Source organism: Epinephelus fuscoguttatus, linkage group LG19, assembly GCF_011397635.1.
Source record: "Epinephelus fuscoguttatus linkage group LG19, E.fuscoguttatus.final_Chr_v1".
Taxonomy (NCBI): Eukaryota; Metazoa; Chordata; class Actinopteri; order Perciformes; family Serranidae; genus Epinephelus; species Epinephelus fuscoguttatus.
In genome coordinates this window covers 40,504,043-40,524,130 of record NC_064770.1, presented here as the reverse complement: position 1 = coordinate 40,524,130, position 20,088 = coordinate 40,504,043, and the positions used below count along the sequence as shown (strand labels likewise).

The following is a 20,088-nucleotide window of genomic DNA, read 5'->3' as shown; positions in this document are numbered from 1 at the left end:
GATATTAATATTTAAAAAAAAAAAAGTCATCATGAAGACACGACTGGTTTCTACACCACTTTTTTATTTTCTTACCTTCATTGATTCTTTCTATCATCATCATCATCATCATCAGCAGCAGCAGCATTTTGTGTTTAAATCGTTATTATCTGTCGTCTGGCTGTCGAGACCTTCAGTATCTGATGATCTGAGCTGTGCTCCATGAGTGAACGGACTTCTGTTCATTAGAAATTAATTCATGCTGCTGTTTTCTGGTTAAACTGTCAGACTGTTTTTGCTCCAAATGAAATCTGAGAGATCAAAGACTAAACAATAAACAAACAAAAAGGTAAACATCATCAGTAAACAACAAACAAAAACTCTCCTTCAGCAGTTCAGTCATCAGATTTTTGAAACTTGAGACGAGAGGAAACGGGAGAGAATCAGAAAACGATCCAGAGTTTATTTCAGACAGCTGCAGTTTAATTACAGAGACCAGTAAGACCAGTTAGCGAGAGCATGCTGTTAAACTGGGATCAAAACAAACCATCAGTCCCAGTTTGAATCTAAAGCTACGATGGTCACTACAGTTAGCGCTACAGTCTGTCCTCACTCAATCATCACTAACATGTTTCTGTTTGTTAATAACTTTTTACAGTTTATGACTCAACAAGATTTACAGCAAGCTGTTCGTAAGGCCAACAGGAAGTAGAGGGGAGGGACTTCCTGTTGCAGTTCAAAATGCTTTGTCACCTCTAACGCACAAAACAGAAGAAGAGCTACAACAACTCTTCATCAGACTTACACACCCGTCACCTCTTAACCGTTCTCAGACACGAGTTCTTTGCTCAAAACCCGGAGAACACAAAGTTAGCAGATTTCAAAATGGAGTCTGGTTACCTCAATTTTTTTAAGTTCAATCTCAATATGATTTTCAGCAAAAGTCACAACATGAAGTCAGAATTCAAAGAGAAAAAAAAATGAACAATAGGATGAAATAATGAAACATTAATACATCATTGATCTTTAATCATTTCAGAGAAGTTTCATATTTTTTTAAAAAAAAAAATCTAAATTCACCAAGAAAATCAGTTATTTTTTGTTTCCCTAAAGAATTCAACCAGTTTTTTAAAAATGTATTTTTGCATGTTTTTCCCCCTCTATTTGAACTTTAATTTTTCATGTTCTCAGGTTTGTACGTGTCTTTACTGTGAAACAAATCTGAAAAGAAGCCGCACCAATCAGTAACACTCAGCCCCACAGAGCTGACAGGCAGCAGTGAATGTGACACAGTGAGAGAGGACTGGAGGTGAATGAGTGAACGTCAGAGGTGACTCATATTTAACTGCGACTGAAACTCCACAGAGATCATAAAATAATCACTTCATTACATTAACGAGGCTCTCTGATTTTATTTCACCTGGAATCTTCTTTTTATCAACAAAACAGAAAAAAGTCACACAATTCAAATAAAAACATGAATTCAACTGTTAAACAATTAAAAACTATAAAACCTGTGGTCGTGTGGCACTGAGAGAGGACAGGTGAACTCATTAATGACACCTGCGTCAGATTCATTAAGATGATTAGAGGACGGAAAATAAAGTTATTAAAAACTCGTCAACATTTTGGGAATAAAGCCGTAAATTTATCAATTAATGTCGAGTTAATATCATGAGAATAAAGACGTGTTATGAGAAAACAATCACAATATTAAAGGACGAGTTTTAATGTTATGAGCAAAGTGAAAATATCGTAAAATCAAGACGCAAGTTTCAGAGTCAGATCTTAATGTTATGAGATGAATTTTATATTTTAAACAAGTCCCATTATGCTGAGGACGCCTTCACAAATGTTTCAACCACTTTACAACTTTATTTTAATTATTTTACAACATATTTCTAACATAATTGACCTATGGCTAAGCCCCGCCCTTAAACGTGATGAGCCAATCACAGTGCGTATAGCCATTCCCATACACTGGGACATTCTCTGCCTGGACGTCCATTGAAATGCATTACAGAAAGTCAGTTTGTTGGGTTTTATGAGCTTTTTCTGAGATTTGAAGTTTAAAAATGGTCAAACGGTGTGCATGGGGTACATGCAACTCTGACACAAGGTATCCTGAGAGGCTGGGCGACCAGGTGTATTTTTACACTTTAAACCACATCTCAAGCGAGAAAAGTGTCTCCTTTGGATAAAGTTGTGTGGTAACGTTAGACCACAACATCAACTCAACGTGAATAAGATTAACAATGATGTCTACATCTGTTCTAAGGTAAGTCAACATTGTGTTTGAGGCAACATATTGTCACTTTGCTGGAAAGAAATATAAAGTTATCTTTAACACCTCTAGCTAACGTTAGCTAAAGTTAGCCTAACGTTAGCTCCTAGCTGCGTTGTTCATCATGTCACCTTGTTTGCTGGGAGTTCATTAGCCTATTTTGTTCTAGTTTTGTACTTTGGTGATGGTACATCATTGTTAGCTGTTGTCCAAAGGGCTCTAGTTAAGCTAACGTTAACTTCTGGAGCTTAGCTTCATTAACTTATCTGTAATGGCAGAGATAACAAAGGTTGGCAAACGTTATGCTGAATGATTCAGTGTAAATACTGTAGCACCAAACTAACGCAGAGACACTCTTGGTAAAGATGGTAAAAAGGCCGTTATCCTTTTCTCATATTCTGAGCCAAAAACCTTAACTTCAGTGGCACTTTAACTTGTTGTCTTTGATGGTGACGGCAACCAGATGCGGTTCACAAGCGTACACTGTGACCTGTATATTTTGGCTTGTAATTTAAGCTTTTCATCGACCTTCTCAACAATAAAATGATGAATATATCCCTCCAATGCGTAGTTTAGGCCCTTTTGGTTACTTCTCAATGACATCTGATCGTTATGTCCCCAAAAATCATCAGTTGCCTCCTGTGAAATGCCGTGTACTGTGACACCTGCCATAGCGCCGCTCACTGAATGCTGATAGTTTGTCCAGGTGAGTGGAGGGGGCGTGGCTTAGCCACAGGTCAATTGAGTTTAATCTCCAAATACTGACTTTTCTCAGAAAATCTCTGTTGTAACTTTTCACTTTGTTTCTGTAAAATTACAACTTTACCCCAAAATTAAAATGTGAGGCGCTGCAGAGGAAACACTGAAGGACAGATTATATCAGAGCTGCTATGACAAGAACAAATCTGAGACTCAGGACTTCCTGTCGCAGTTTAAAACCTGTTGTGGCCTTTAATCGTAAAATACAACTTTATTCTCATGATACTCATTTTTTACTTAACGATAAAATTTCTAACTTTTTTGTTCGTTCCTTTGACTTTTGTAAAATTTTGTCCGCATTTCCTTAAATTCAAACTTGTTTCTCCAAACTCCAGAACTTCCCAATATTTCCACGTTCCTGTCACATCATCATCACCGGGAGTTTTTCCTTTCTGATTCTCAATAAATGAAACTTTTTCACATTTTAGTTGTAGAATTCTGAACATCACATCTTTTAACATCGTTCATAATTTTCTTAAAACATCACAATATTTTTTCCTCACAGAGTTGGAGCTTCGGCGTGACGTCCGCGATCGTCTCATGAAACTGTCGACACATCGAATCTGAACAGAAACACTTTGAATTCTGGGTAATTATTCAACACTGCATGTAGAAACTGGAGGTGCCGTCGTGCTGACGAAAACACAAAGTAAAGACGACATGCAACAAGTTCAGTTTGTAGTTAGAGGAGACAAGGAAGGAAGGAAGGATGGAGGGACGGGGGGGGCAAGGAAAGGGAGGAAGCATGAAAGGAAGGAAGGGACTGGAGGAGAGAAGGTAAAGAGGGAGGAAAGGGAAGACATATGGAAGGAAGGATGGAGGATGTAAGGAAGGAGAGAGGGAAGGAAGGCAGGGAGGAAGTATGAAAGGAAGGAGGGAAGGGAGGACAGGGAAGAATGACAGAAAGAAGGAAGGAGGGAAGGAGGAAGGAAGAATGACAGAAAATGGGCAGAATGAGAGAAGTAAAGGAGGGGAAGGAAGAATGGATGGAAGGAGGGAAGTAAGGAAGGAAGAAAGGAGGGAGGAAAGGGAGGACGTATGAAAGGAATGAAGGATGAAGGAAAGGGAAGAGTGAGAGAAGGAAGGAAAGAAGGGAAGAAAGGGGGAGGGAAGGAGGGATGAATGAAGGAAGCAGGGATAGAAGAGTCCTTGCTGCAGGCAGAAGACTTCCTGTCCATCTGATTGTCTGTCCTTTCATCCCCTCCACCTCACACTGACATGGTACGCTGAGCAGCCTGCAGCAGCGTGAGGAGTCAGGTGAGTTAAGGTGAGGTTATATTCGTCCATCTTGGCACTTAAAGACTCGAGACGTCCTCAGAAACTGATCTGCATCACATCAGGTCATGTCCCGCCAAAATAAAGCGTGTCACATGGCTGACATCACCAGGACAGGCGTGAGTGACGATGCAGGTGAAGTATTTACAGGTGTTCTCACACGTCTGTCTGAGTGTTTCTCTCTACAGGTGAGTTCAGTGTGAGCTCGTCTTCATGGTTTATCGGGACCTTCGGTGTGAGCTCGTCTTCATGGTTTATCGGGACCTTCGGTGTGAGCTCGTCTTCATGGTTTATCAGGACCTGTGAACACTAAAGGGACAGTTCCAGGTTTCCTTTTCCTGTTCAGAGATCTAAATGTCTGCTGCTGTAACACAGGCTCCACAGTCAGCGTTAGCTTAGCTTAGCATAAAGACTGGAAACAGATGGAAACAGCTAGCCTGGCTCACTGACTGGGGCCTTCGTCCATGTGAACATCTGAGAGAGGAAGAAGAGAGACGATGAAGAATGAATCACTCGTTCAGTTTCAGTTTGTCATCCCTCCATCCACAGCCTGAGTCACAAACTCTTCTTCATGTGTCGCTCAGTTGTCAGTCCTCCACAGGAGGAGGCGCTCGCTGCTCTCACCAACAAAAAGTGCAAGTGCAAAAAAAAAAAGTAAAGGGTTGTGCTGTCAGAGAAGAAGAAGGAGAAGGAGGAGAAGAAGGAAGAGAAGAGAAGGAGAAGCTGCAGATAAAACGAGTTGAGGTCAGTTCGCAGAGCGAGCAGCTCCTCTTCATCACGTTCACTCTGAAGACACTTCCTGCTCAGTCACATGATCAGATCTCTCCTCAGCCAATCAGCTGTGAGCATAGATGAGGCGGTGATGGAGGCGTCGAGGATGATGAAGGTGGACGCTGTAGATGTGACGTCATCAAACAGGATGGAGCAGTGTGTTAGTGTGTGTGTGTGTGTGTGTGTGTGTGTGTGTGTGTGGTCCAGCTGTGACGTACTCTTCATGGTTCACCTTCCGACAGGAGGAAGTGGAGGAGCTCCCCTCATCACTGCAACAAACAAACAAACAAACAAACAAACAAAGAGCAGGTGAAGCAGTTTAACTTCAGACATGGTACCTAGACCCTCGGTCTGTTCAGACAGTCCTATTAAGGTGCGGACACACCAAAACGACATCAAAGAACTAGCAGCGACGAAAGCCAACTGTTGCGTCGTCTACGTCGCCTCACGTCGCCTCACGTCGCCCTGTGTCAGTTGCATTTGAACACACTACACGGACTACATCCGACGGCCAAGTAGCACGTACGTTCTGCGCCTGCGTGAGAGAGAGCGGAGTGAGAGAGTGGTACATCCTGTCAGCCGAGGGGTTTCCTATCTGTGCAGCCGAGCACCGCAGCACCTCCACGGACTATTACATCCAGACGGTCCCGGTGTTTCCTCCGCAGGCTCCACTTCACTCAGCTGCCCGATAAACCTGCTGCTTCTTCCCACTTTAACCTGAATAACAAACCAGGGCTCGGTGCTCCGGTTGGATCCAAACGGAGAGCCGGGGCTAGCTCAGAGACTAGCGGAGGCTAACTGGCTGTGCTCCCCTCCGGTCATGCTGCGGCTAACGCTCCGCTAGCCGCTCCCAGCTAGCTCCGGTTTGTTATTAAGACAGCGGTCTGTGAGGCAGCTGAGTGAAGTGGAAACCTGAGGAAAGCACCGTTAACCAGATTTCACTACAGGCAGATTCACTCGCTACAGGGGCGAGGAAATAAAACCTGAACAGCCAATCAGAGTGATCTCTCTCACCGACAAGCTCCGCCGCCGATTCAACATGCTCAATCGGCCGAAAAGCTGCCGACGCCAAAGTGCCGACAGTGCGGGACACACCGTAAAAACTAGGCCGACAGACGCTCACCGACGACCCGACTTTGGTCGACGGCCGACCGTCAGTTTGGTGTGTCAGGGCCTTTAAAGGAAATGGCCACTTTAGAATGAAAATACAGACAGTACTTACTGACCCTCATGCCAACACGAAGTCCAGTGTAGTTTTTAATCCACAAAAGTCGTTCAGGGTATCAGAGGATAACAGCTAGCCGGAATAACAGCTACACTTGAAGTGCATGGAACCCGCATTTTGAAAATGTAATAAAACTCGGCTAATGCATTTCAAAAACGTCACGGCTCGTCCGTGGTAATCCGTAATCCACGCAAGACTCGAGAACTAGCACCACCACAAGCCATCAGCTAGTCTCACGCAAGTTGCCATGTAAACATAGCAGCCTGCAGGCTAACTGAACACGGTGAGAAATGATGCTATATAGTTGCTATATAGTGAATTACGTCTTTTCAAGTCAGTTTTGCATGCTGCGGCTTCAGGGCACTTGGATTACGACAGACGAGCCGTTCTGACGTTTTTGAAATGCATACCCCGAACGAGTTTTGTGGATTAAAAACTACACTGGACTTCTTGTCGGCATGAGGGTCAGTAAGTACTGTCTGTGTTTTCATTCTAAAGTGGTCATTTCCTGTGGGCGGGGTTGTTGTCACTCACTGCTCCGTCCAGCACTCGCTGTATTTCCTCATCAGCGGTGACACAGATGGAAGTCTGCACCTGGTTTATCGTCCACAGAACGAGGCTGCACGCCCACATTTTCAGAACCAACCACAACTCAGCCCTGAGCAGACTGACCGTCCTCTACTGACCAATCAGACTGCAGGGTTTTAACTCCACCTTTTAGTACCAGATCTGTGTGCTAGGTGTGTGTGTGTGTGTGTGTATACCTCTGTTGGCCTTGCTGGGGTATATCTTGGCGAAGTGTCGGTACTCCTCTGGAGGAGGGAAGTCGTCCAGAGGATGGAACGAGTACTTGGACTCAAAATCATCTGCAGGAGGAGACGAGACATTACATTGCTTCTGCTGTTTCTTCTTCATGCTTTTATTTTGACAGTTTCCTGAACAACACAACCTTCTGATTGATAAAGAACTGAGAGGTGTCGTTCCACCTCCGCAGGGAGACAAAGGACAAGTCAGAGGACGGAGAGACTGATGAAGAAGAGGATGAAGTGGTGGAGAGATGAAGCTCAGACTAAAGGCTCATTAATGCTCCCTTTATGTACGAAAATGTATACGTCCGTTTCAAACAATGTTACCATCACTGCCCACATACAGTACAGGCCAAAAGTTTGGACACACCTTCTCATTCAATGCGTTTTCTTTATTTTCATGACTATTTACATTGTAGATTCTCACTGAAGGCATCAAAACTATGAATGAACACATGTGGAGTTATGTACTTAACAAAAAAAGGTGAAATAACTGAAAACATGTTTTATATTCTAGTTTCTTCAAAATAGCCACCCTTTGCTCTGATTACTGCTTTGCACACTCTTGGCCACTCTCTCCATGAGCTTCAAGAGGTAGTCACCTGAAATGGTTTCCACTTCACAGGTGTGCCTTATCAGGGTTAATTAGTGGAATTTCTTGCTTTATCAATGGGGTTGGGACCATCAGTTGTGTTGGGCAGAAGTCAGGTTAATACACAGCCGACAGCCCTATTGGACAACTGTTAAAATTCATATTATGGCAAGAACCAATCAGCTAACTAAAGAAAAACCAGTGGCCATCATTACTTTAAGAAATGAAGGTCAGTCAGTCCGGAAAATTGCAAAAACTTTAAATGTGTCCCCAAGTGGAGTCGCAAAAACCATCAAGCGCTACAACGAAACTGGCACACATGAGGACCGAGCCAGGAAAGGAAGACCAAGTGTCACCTCTGCTTCTGAGGATAAGTTCATCCGAGTCACCAGCCTCAGAAATGGCAAGTTAACAGCAGCTCAGATCAGAGACCAGATGAATGCCACACAGAGTTCTAGCAGCAGACCCATCTCTAGAACAACTGTTAAGAGGAGACTGCGCGAATCAGGCCTTCATGGTCAAATAGCTGCTAGGAAACCACTGCTAAGGAGAGGCAACAAGCAGAAGAGATTTGTTTGGGCCAAGAAACACAAGGAATGGACATTAGACCAGTGGAAATCTGTGCTTTGGTCTGATGAGTCCAAATTTGAGATCTTTGGTTCCAACCGCCGTGTCTTTGTGAGACGCAGAAAAGGTGAATGGATGGATTCCACATGCCTGGTTCCCACTGTGAAGCATGGAGGAGGAGGTGTGATGGTGTGGGGGTGTTTTGCTGGTGACACTGTTGGGGATTTATTCAAAATTGAAGGCACACTGAACCAGCATGGCTACCACAGCATCCTGCAGCGACATGCCATCCCATCCGGTTTGCGTTTAGTTGGACGATCATTTATTTTTCAACAGGACAATGACCCCAAACACACCTCCAGGCTGTGTAAGGGCTATTTGACCAAGAAGGAGAGTGATGGAGTGCTGCGGCAGATGACCTGGCCTCCACAGTCACCGGACCTGAACCCAATGGAGATGGTTTGGGGTGAGCTGGACCGCAGAGTGAAGGCAAAGGGGCCAACAAGTGCTAAACACCTCTGGGAACTCCTTCAAGACTGTTGGAAAACCATTTCAGGTGACTACCTCTTGAAGCTCATGGAGAGAATGCCAAGAGTGTGCAAAGCAGTAATCAGAGCAAAGGGTGGCTATTTTGAAGAAACTAGAATATAAAACATGTTTTCAGTTATTTCACCTTTTTTTGTTAAGTACATAACTCCACATGTGTTCATTCATAGTTTTGATGCCTTCAGTGAGAATCTACAATGTAAATAGTCATGAAAATAAAGAAAACGCATTGAATGAGAAGGTGTGTCCAAACTTTTGGCCTGTACTGTACCTCTTGCATAAAAGACAAAAACAGAGGCAGCGTTGTAGGAGGCGGTGGTCGGTGAGGCCGTTAAACACATCGCAACTGGAGGACGGAGAATTCTTTTCTCTAGTACTGCCGATGAGAGAAATTGACTTATTTCTTCTTCGTGTCTCACTAGAGCTACGTATCGGGCAGTGACAGCAACACTGCCCCCACGGTTCCCGGTGATACTGCTCCGTTTGGCCCGTATCCGTAAGCTTTATGGAAACGTGCAGAAATACAGATGAAATTAACGCGGAGCACGGACAGAAGGCTCCGTGCTCTGCGTTAATTTCGTCCGAAGTTGAAATGATCTTTAAGGCTCATTTATGCTCAACGTTCCGGATACGGATACGGAGCTGTATTTAACGTTGAGCATAAATGAGCCTTAAAGATCATTTCAACTTCTGTCACAGTTTGTATCTGTTCATGATATCAATAATCAATAATCAGGACAGATCTCCTCTGATCATCTGTTCTGATGGAGAGGAACACGTACCCACAAATGAGCGAGGGATGGAGGAGGAGGAGGAGTGTCCGTTGCGGAGAGGAGGGGGAGGTGGGGGAGGAGCAGCGGGGGTGCGGGTGGGCGGGGGAGGAGGTTTCCCTCTGGCAGGGGGGTCAGAGGAGAGGGAGGGGCTACCATGAGTCCTGTAAGGAGGCGGGGGCGGGGCCTCTCTGCCACCTGCCCTCAACGATGACGGCTGGGCGGGAACAGGAGGAGCTGAGGAGAGAGATCAATACAGACGATCAATGTTAGGGCTCAATACAGACGATCAATGTTAGGGCTCAATACAGACGATCAATGTTAGCTATCAATATTTATCTGTATAAATGTGGACAGTTTAACACCAGAAGTTAAAAACAAAAACAAACAGAAGTAAGACATTTGAAGAAAATGTAATAAATCTTAATAAATTATGTTAAAAATTAAAAACACTAAAACATTAAAATAATTGTAAAAATATAAAGAAATACAATAAAGACTTAGATTAATAATTGTTATTAATAATAATAAATATAATAAAGTATTAGGAACATAAAAATATGTAAATATGGTAAAAAAAAAAATAATTAAAAAAAACACAAAAAAAAGTAATAAAACACAGAAACAGAACAAATTGAAATCGTTTGAGAATAAAGAAAGAAATAAAGGAAGTGATGTCATGGAGATTTCCTGACTTTGATTCCGGAACCACTACATTTCCCATAATGTCCTCACCTGCTCCTCTGCCTGGCGTCTCTCTGACGGGGGGCGGCGGCCTGTTGACGCCATGCTGTGTGGGGGAGGCGGGGGGAGGAGGAGGGGCGGGGCCCCGGGTTGGGGTGTGGCCTCCTGGTGAGGGGGCCGTCCTCTTGTTGCTGAGGGAGTTGTGACGCTGTGGCAGCTCGGGCGCCAGCTCGCCGCCAACTGTCGGGCCGTTAGCGATGCGGTAAGGTGGAGGGGGCGGGGCCAGGGAGGAGGAGGAAGAAGAGGCGGGGTTTCCTCCTGAGGTGGGAGGGCGTCTGCTGTTGCCAGGAGATGGAGGAGGTTTGGAGGGGAGGGGTGGGGTGTTGTTAGGTGTTGGGGGGAGGGGCTTCTCCCTGTTGTAAGAGGAGGAGGAAGTGGGAGGGGAGGGGGCGTTGCCGCGGCGACAGAGAGGAGGGGGTGGAGGAGGGGCAGAGGAGGAGTGCTTCATGCTGGTGGAGGGGGAGGAGGCTGCAGAGGAGGGGGAGGAGGGGGAGGGGGAGGGAGAGGAGGACAGGTTGGGCAGAGAGGGACGCTGGGAACGACTCGTTTCCGTCGGTGACAGCGCCTGAGGGGAGGGGCTCTCTGTATCGTCATGGCGATGGCTGGGGGGGCGAGGTGCTGCGGCCCGCGTGGAGGGAGAACGTCCAGAGGAACCGTCTGTGAGGAAACATGGAGGCGTTAGAGTCAACGACTGTCAGCTAATACGCCATTTATGAAACGTGATGAATTACAATATCAAATAATATATACATAAATAACAACAAAACACAAAAACAAATAAATGCTTAAAAAATGTGACAAAACACTGAAACATAAAAGATGTTAAAAAACCAGCAATAATAAATCCAAAAACAATAAAACAATAAAAAAAACAGTGAACTTTAAAAATCAAATTATAAAAAGGGAATACAATAAAAATGTAAATTACTAGTAGAAATAAATTAAACCTACTCCAAGACAACAACAAAAGATAAAAAATATGAAATGTAAAAAAATCTATTAGTAAATACACAGTAAGAATTAAAAAATATTTAAAAAGTAAACAAATAATAGAATTACAAAAACATAAGGAATAAAAAATAAAACTACAAATACAGTTAACGATTAAAAATAATAAAAATAAACTATAAACAATAAAAACACAAAAATGATCCCAAAAATAATGAAAACACAACTTTAATAGAGATAAATGTTTCTATTATAATAAAACAAACACTTTTTATCATATTACAAGAGCAATAACAGAAAAAATTAAAATGAATGTCTTCACCTCCGACGGGTCTCAGTTTGGGGACGCCGCCCGTGAACAGCCCTCCTATTGGTGGAACAGAACCTGACGGACTTCCTGCTGCGCTGCCATTGGCTCCACCTGTTGCTGCTCCACCTCCTTTGGGCTCTGAGAACCACAACCATTGGACAGGTGAATGAGGGCTCCGCCTCCTGAGGGCGATGATGTGACGACACGCTACGATGACCTTACGATGACACTACGATGACATCACTGACGGTATGAGTGAGTGTGTGAAGGCGAGGGGGGGGTGCAGGTGAAATCAAGTGAGATCAGGTGAGATCAGGTGAGAATGTCGAACACTGAGGTGAGATAAAGTGACATGAAGTGAGGTGAAGTGAAGTGAGAAAAAATTAAATGAAGTGTTTACGCTCCCCGCAGCTCCGATGACATCATCGACAGCACAACATGAGTGATAAACAAACAGCTGAAGTCGTTAAATGACATCACAATCTATGACATCACAGGACAGCGAGCGCCGCACACAATTAAAGAACCTTTATTAACCACAGTAAACCTTACAGATCTTATCTCAAGTGTTCGGACAGGAAGTGAAGCAGAAATTTAACCGCCGCACAGTTTGTTTGTTCTTCAAACAGCCAATGAGACGCCGGCGACTAAAAGTCACTTGACGTTGTGTCTGAACGCTAGGGGCTCATTTATCCTCACTTTACGTACAAAAGAGAGGCGTCTGTATCAAACACTGTTAACATCACTGCACTCCTATTTATGTTGCCATGGATACAGCCAAGATGGCACCAAAGGGCGGAGTCAAAAGTTTCACACAACAGCAAATGAAGGTGGAGGAGGAGGTCATAACATTGTGATCTGTGAGGTCATTAAACACATCACAGCATGGACGCAGAATTCTTTTCGCTGTGTCACTGATTTGTTAAGCTCCGCCTTTTTTTAAAGTGTCTCTGTCCTCACCTACGGTTGAATCACTGCCTCCACCCTCTCTGGTGCCTCTACTCCGTTTCTTATGTGTCCGTTAGCTTTGAGAAAACGTGCACAAATATGGAGGAAACAAACGCAGAGTTCGGACAGACGAGCCCTCAGACTGGAGCTGTTTTCACATGTTCAGATCTCTTCTGCTGATTTTTACCTGTCGGAGCACGAAACCTTACAGATATAAAAATAATCCCCCCCAAAAAGAAAAAGAAATCATAAATGTAAATTAATAGCAGGAATAATGTAAAAAAAAAAAAAAAGAGATAAAAATTAATAGAAAAAAAGAGCAAAATATTATCAGTAAAAAATTAAAAGATTATTTACAAATAAAAGAATTAAAATATAAATAATAATAAAAATAATAATACAGGAAACAATTTAAAATAATAAAAAAATCAAGGAAGCTTTATGTGCCATCAGCTAGCTTAGCACGGCCATGTTACAGCCAGGTGTAGCAGCAGCTGCAAGCGCTAATAAGCTAGCTAACAAGCTAGCATGCTAACAGACTGTGCTGCCTGCTGGGCTCTGTGACGTCACTGCGGAGGACAGAGTTTGACTCCAAACATCACGATGGTTTGTGGTTTCAGAAGGAGCTATATGCTGGAACTATTTCCTGTTGAACAACAGCGTATCCATCCGCCCAGCACTGTGCAGCGTGTCCAGGTCTGAGGTCACTGCTCTGGTTTTTCTTCTTCTGTTTATGTGAGGTTTTATGGTCCTGAGTCAGGAGGTTAGAGGGTGAGATATTCACCCGTGGAGCGAGTTAACATTCGACATACACAGTCATGTACATCTGTTTATTTACTGTGTCAGTGTTGTTGTTGTTGTTGTTTGGACTGAAACTCTGTGACAATAAACAGATGGTTTAATATCCAATAAATTTCACAAGCATCATCAGTTCATCAGGCGCTCTGCAGGACGCTGCAGGATCTGTTCTAACCAGCCGCTCCATCACCTGTCCCCACCTGTCCCCAGACATCCCCCACCTGTCCCCAGACATCCCCCACCTGTCCCCAGCTGTCCCCCACCTGTCCCCACTTGTCCTGGACAGCCAGCAGAGTGACGGTGTGATTTGAACCTGTAATTGAAGCACTCCTGTGATGCTGTGTGAGCGAGTCGTCTGAATAAACATTTCAAACCACAATAAAAGTTCAGCGCAGAAGGCAAGAAAAGTTACATCAGTATTTTCAAAGTAAAAGTCACGAGGACACAAACAGCACGAACATCTCAGACGTGGAGGGACAGAAAAAAGTGGAGGACAACCACACAGTAAAATCAGCTGATTGAGAGTCAGTGACGCCGGCTTCACTTCAAACATGTTAAATGAGAGTTATGATCAGAATGAGTGTGTGAGATGTTTGCTGCTGTAATGTCGCTGCTCTCTACGACACACACACACACGTGTTGTCGGTCTACAAGAGTTCACACTTCGTCCTGAGTGTCCGTTCAGTCTGTTTGTGTCAGTCGTACGAACACTGAGAAGCATCGCTCTGTCAGTCTGCTGTTTAATGTCTCACAGTCCTTTTTAAAGCGCGCTGATGTGACGTTCCTCTGCTGAGACGTGACACGATAAAAACAGCTGATGTGGGGTTAATAATCAGCACGCCCTGCCGTCAGAACGATAACAGGTTTCCTTTAACTCTCTGCTTAATAAATGTGTCGGCGTGACTTTAAATCGAACTGGAAAATAAAAACCAGTGAGACGTGACCAGTCTGTGAGGGTACGTCACTGAGTGCAGTCTACAGGGTCTGATCTCTACATCTGGACAGGAAAAATGGCGGCTGGCTGACGTCCTGCTGCCCCCTGCAGTTGCCCTCTGACACCACACACGCTGTGTTGTCTTACTCTCTCTATCTGCGGCCGTCCTCTGCTGCTCCTCAGACGGCGCCCCCTGCTGCTGAGGCTGGCTCTGTTGCTGGTGTAGGTACTGGTATAAGCGAATGTATGGGTGATCAGTGGGAGGTGTTTGGCTCTTTGGTGTTTGGCTCTTACTGTCGAGCAGCGGCGCGCTGCGGTCGTTCACCACCGCCACCTTCTTCAGCTTGGCGCCTTTACAGATATCCGACAGCAGAGCACCGCGACCTTTGGCCTCCTCTCTGCTCAGCTTGGGGGGGCTGGTGTTGGCCTGTCAAATCAAACAGGTGTCAGAGGTGGCGGCAGAGCTTTACCTGCTGCAGTGTTAACCTCACCTGTCACGTGTAATAAACCCAATGTACATGTTATTTATTGTGTTCATCACATCAGAGCAGCTCTGGATAAAAAACTACAAACTAGTGTTGGACTAGTTTAACAACGAGACTCTGTAAACTGTTCAACAGCCAGACTCAGAGCTCTGACACATTTGTTAAAACACAACAGGAGAGATTTCTGTGAAACATCTTGAAGAAACTGGAGCCAGTCCAGCTGCCTACGATACGACGTTTAGAATATGAAGACACGCAGCAGATTAATTATTAAAATATATGTAGAGAGGAAATTAAAACAAAGGAACTAAATATATTAAGTAATAAACAAATTACATCTATCTGATGTATCTATGGGAAATATATAGACTAAAGGAACAGAGTATTAAATATTGATGAGGTTTGTCTAACTATCTCTACTGCTCTCATGTCGGCCTGCAGCTCTTCATCGTGATGATGAGGAGACTGAAGAGGTGTGTGTGTGTGTGTGTGTGTGTGTGTGTGTAAAGTTACCTGGCTGAAGGTGGGGGGTGGTGGGGGTCCCCCTGGTGGTGGGGGAGGAGGGGGAGGGATGGGCATCCTGCAGCTGTAACAACACACACCTGATCACCCTGAAACACACAAACACACATCACATGTCTGTTATTCTCCTGTAGTAACCATAGAAACCAAGCAGGTGACGTCATGACGGCGTCCCCTGTTTGTACATCAACCGGTTCACAGTGATACCATTTGGCAACTGGCAAAGTTGGCACCAGTTGGTAGCAGGTATCTGCTGGTGTGGAGTGGTCTCTGCCAGACAGTGACATTCAGTTCATGTTGATGACTGATTGATTTAAAGGTCCAGTCTGTAGGTTTTATGGACATCTATTAGCAGAAATGTAAAATATTATATCGTGGTGTGAAGTCGACCACGTTCTCGTGGATGTGGCCTCCACCAAGGTTGTCCCTTGTCACCAATCCTGTTTGTGATCTTCATGGACAGGATCTCAAGGCGCAGCCGGGGGGAGGAAGGGGTCCGGTTTGGGGACCTCAGAATTGCATCCCTGCTTTTCGCAGATGATGTGTTTCTGTTGGCTCCATCACACTGTGACCTCCAGCATGACCTGGAGCGTTTTGCAGCCAAGTGTGAAGCAGTTGGGATGAGAGTCAGCACCTCCAAGTCTGAGGTCATGGTCCTCTGTCGGAAACTGGTGGATTGTCCTCTCCGGGTTGGGGGAGAGTTACTGCCTCAAGAGAGGGAGTTCAAGTATCTCAGGGTCTTGTTCACGAGTGAGGGTAGAATAGAGTGTGAGATGGATCGGTGGGTCGGTGCGGCTTCTGCAGTGATGCGGGCGCTGCGCCGGTCCTTCGTGGTGAAGAGGGAGCTGAGCCAGAAGGCAAAGCTTTCAATTTCCTGGTCCATCTTCGTCCCTACACAGTTGGCACACGGGAGAAGTTTCAGTCCTGCAGCCTCGTCACTTGAGGCTGCAGACTGGACCTTTAAGTATCTGCAGGCTGTACGGAGGACTGCACATGACAGAGTCAAGTTTCATTTACTCAACAGAAATGTTTTTTTATGGAGAATACAAAGTGTGTTATCTTCCATGCTCCCATCAGCCACAACACTACACCCACTGACAGGTGAAGTGAAGCACATTGACCGTTTTGTTACAGTCCAGTGTTCTGTGAAGAAACCTTTAGTCCTGATGTGGACGACACCAGACACACTGCAGGAAGGTGCAACATGTCCCGCCACAAAAACTGCTCAGTGATAACCTCAGGAACGTGACAAAGAGCTCAAAACGTTAACCTGGCCTCTAAACTCCCCAGACCCCAAACTGATCGAGCACCTGTGGGAGGTGATGGTACCCCATCTCACAATCCACAGGTCTCAAAGATTTGCTGCCAACACCCTGGTGCCAGACACCACAGGAAGTGGACCAAGAGGTCCTGCGCCCATGTCTCGACGGGTCAGAGCCACATCTGATCCAAGGAGGCCCCACTGTGGATCCGGGGTACCTGTGGGGTCCTGGACTGTCCCACAGATGCTCAGCGACATTTGGATCTGGGCGGTTTAGAAGTCAGGTCGATGCTTTGAGCTTTGTGTCGCGCTCCTGGAGTCATTCCTGAACCGTTTGTGTGGTGTGACGTGGTGTAGTGTCCTGCTGGGGGGCCATCAGGGTGTGCTTTTGCCATGGGGGGTGCACAAGGTCTGTGACAAAGTTTTGGTGGGTGGAGCCTGTGAGGTGAGGTCTACATAAATGTCGTAATACTTTTGCGTCCCCTCGCAATAGTTTTGCATTCCCTTGCAATAACGTTTTGGATTCCCATGAGCCACCATTGTCACTTCCTCTTAGATGCCCGCATTGACCGGTAACCAACGTAAACTTGTATAAAGTTGGCGAGATCTCCTTTTAAACTGTAGTGTTGTTATTACTGTCTTTATTATTGTTTTTCATGCCGTTGTAAGTAGCTGGCACGGTGCCGGTTCCCGAACCTAATTAAGCAAGCTACTTACAATGGCATGAAAGATTGCTGGGAACTCGAGGGAACGCAAAATTTATTGCGAGGGAACGCAAAAGTCAGTCCAAAAAAAAATCTCACGACTTGACCTTTAAGGGCCTCGTATTAAAGAGAGGACTCTCAAGTATCTTCAAAATCCAGTTACAGATTTGTTAAACCTTTATTCTGTTAGTGGAGACACAGAGAGGGCAATGTCACTGTTATCCATCCAGACCACATCAGACCACATCAGACCAGGTCCTGGATCACAAACCTCTTCGTCCTTCGTCCATGTCAGAGCTGGACTAGGTTCACAGATAGACTCCGAAGACTGTTTAACATCCAGATCCAGGTTTCTAACTCATTTGTTCTGATTGTTAAATCAGAAAATGACAGATTTCATGTCTGTTTCTCAGCATCGTCAGTTAGCCACATTAGCTAGCAGCTAGCATCATCAGCACCGGCCTGACTCAATCTCTGCAGGATGCTAAGCTAACACCGTTAGCTTCTTTGCTAACATCTTCTCCAACTGTTTAGCTTTATATTACACATTTGTCCAGACAGACACACGGACACAAACCGACCTGTTCGCTTCATGCGACAGTTCAAACTGTTATTAACTGATCTGCGGAGTTAGCTCGGAGTTAGCTGCCTCAGCTAGCTATGTGTTAGCATTAGCAGGAGGTCTGTGCAGCATCACCGACTCATCCTCACCGGGGGAATAAACCGTACCTGGGAACGTTACCGGCTCCTGCTGCTTAACTCATACTCTCATCGGACTGTTCGGTGTCTTCATGTCTCTGTCGGTGTCTCACTCTGTGCTGTATGTGTCCTCTGAGGACAGGTAGCTCCGCCGTTAGCCGTTAGCCTCTCTGCTGCAGAGCTCCACAGTCAACACACAGGAGCACGTGACCTGAGCGCGAGGACATGCACTGCAGCTGCAACACACACACACACACACACACACACACACACACACACACACACACACACACACACACACACACACACTGCAGTAACAGCTCTGGTTTATACAAATAGTGAAAATAGTGAGAAATGTTCGTCACAGTGAGCCACAGCCCAGAGTGTTCCCTTCACTTCAGTGTGTGTTTGTTTCATCTCAGCACACAGTGACATTATAGGTTCGAGGTACACTGTGATATAAAAGCTGATGGTTATCGTACCATCTACATTTGGTACAGAGAATCTCTCCTTTATTTGAGGTATTTTTTAAGGGGAGACTTTTTACACAAACTTCCATGAACAAAATGTTTCTCAGGTTTCAGTGATAGTAACAAAACAATTGTTCAACCTTTCTGTTTACGTTCCTTTAAGGTGAAGGTCATTTACTGACATTATGAATACAGAAGAATCTTTAAACCTTTCTCTAGTTTGATAACATTTTTAATTCTAAATTAAATCCCTGAAACTAATGGAAAACACAAAAACAGTGTTCTAGCTGCACTTTATTATTTTAATAAAACTTCTACTCAAATAAACACAAGAAGTTTGTGCTCTAGAGAAAGGATCAGCACTCAGTGAATAACCTCCTAAGCCCTATGATAAGCTATTATGGCAAGGCTTAACTATACAGACCAGTGAGCAGTGATAACTAGCATGTCTTTGGGGTCATCAGGTGGGAACCTCCTTTCACCAGTGTCTCGTCTAGTTGGTCCCACGACACCTCCAGGAGGCTAGACAGTGATCTCTGGCGTCCCAGAGACACTCCCCTAATGCCAGGTCTCACTGCTCCCCACACCAACCCAATAACCTCCTTTACCTTACTTACACATGGCTTTCTCAGCCCAAACAGCACTGCCACCTTCAACCAAACCCAGGCTTTTACATGCGAGCTCCAGGTAGAGACAGTGCTGATACTACCTTTCCTAGCACATTCACCACACTCTATTTCACATGCTACATAGCATAACTACAATATAAGCTAAAGTTAAAGGAGATAAATAAACTCACAGGATCAGCAAACACACTTTACATTTTTTTTAGATTTCATGTATAATATCTGTAACACTTTACTGCTGCTTTAATAACAAGATGCAAACTATAAATAGTTCATTAAAAAAGTAGCTGTAAGCAGATATAAGGATATTTCAAATGTTATTTAATGTTCAGTATTTGTTATAATTTCTATTAAGACATATTTTATATTATTACAGCTGTTTTACTATTTTACAGTTTATTCTAAATATATTTTTCATTATCTGTTCATACACCTTCACTTATCATTAACAGATGCATTAATAAACCTGATTATACATGATAAACAGTGTTTGGTGAGTGTTGGATATCTACTATTGGACCATTTGCTATATTTAATTATAAACATCCTTATTTAAAAAGAACTGTTCAATATTCAGCTTCAGCATTGAGATTTTTTGTCTGTGAGCTGCAGCCTCAGTCTCTTCTATTTGGACATTTTACTTATCAGTTCTTAAAAAGATGCATTTGTAAATTTACATAAAATAAAATGTGTTGTATTTTTAAGGATCTTGGACATTACACTGCCACAATATCAACATCCATAACTAAATATTATTAGTTGATAACTAACTAACCTTATTATTATTATTATTGTTGTTGTTGTTGTTGTCGTTGTTGTTGTTGTTATTATTGTTATTTATTGCTGTTTCTTGTATTTTTTGTATTTTTTTTTTTTTGCATGCCTAGTTTTTTTTTAAGTTTCTAAATATTGAAATCTTTAATCTGACTCTTTCCCCTTGACTGCTGTAACACTGGAATTTCTCAATTGTGGGATCAATAAAGGTGTATCTTATCTTTTATCTAAAACATATTTAAATGTTAGTATTTTAAATACATATCAGATCTCAACTTATATTTTGTCTTC

General features: G+C 44.0%; 1 protein-coding gene across 2 annotated transcripts; it reads right to left on the bottom strand.

Annotated features, from left to right (window-relative positions):
- Positions 1 to 1,041: 1,041 nt before the first annotated feature.
- Positions 1,042 to 18,153, bottom strand: wipf2b (WAS/WASL interacting protein family, member 2b). Of its 2 annotated transcripts, none has more exons than XM_049561170.1 (8): positions 17,958 to 18,153; positions 15,255 to 15,352; positions 14,404 to 14,683; positions 11,589 to 11,714; positions 10,310 to 10,975; positions 9,587 to 9,811; positions 7,058 to 7,159; positions 1,042 to 5,337 (listed from the first exon to the last, which is right to left on the bottom strand). In XM_049561170.1, exons 2-8 carry the CDS (start codon positions 15,318 to 15,320, stop codon positions 5,297 to 5,299), a joined length of 1,506 nt encoding a protein of 501 aa, XP_049417127.1. In that variant the 5' UTR covers positions 15,321 to 15,352; positions 17,958 to 18,153; the 3' UTR covers positions 1,042 to 5,296. The 2 variants fall into 2 exon arrangements, with proteins under 2 accessions (XP_049417127.1, XP_049417128.1); XM_049561171.1 differs by having other exon boundaries at positions 14,551 to 14,683.
- Positions 18,154 to 20,088: the final 1,935 nt, after the last annotated feature.

What these genes read in the sequence shown, in the direction of transcription:
- wipf2b (XM_049561170.1), bottom strand. Translation starts at nt 15,320, where the DNA reads ATGCCCATCCCTCCCCCTCCTCCCCCACCACCAGGGGGACCCCCACCA. An exon ending in CACCCCCCACCTTCAGCCAG is followed by an intron (nt 14,684 to 15,254) that starts GTAACTTTACAC and finishes TTGATTTGACAG; the next exon opens with GCCAACACCAGCCCCCCCAA. An exon ending in GACGCCAGGCAGAGGAGCAG is followed by an intron (nt 9,812 to 10,309) that starts GTGAGGACATTA and finishes CTCTCTCCTCAG; the next exon opens with CTCCTCCTGTTCCCGCCCAG.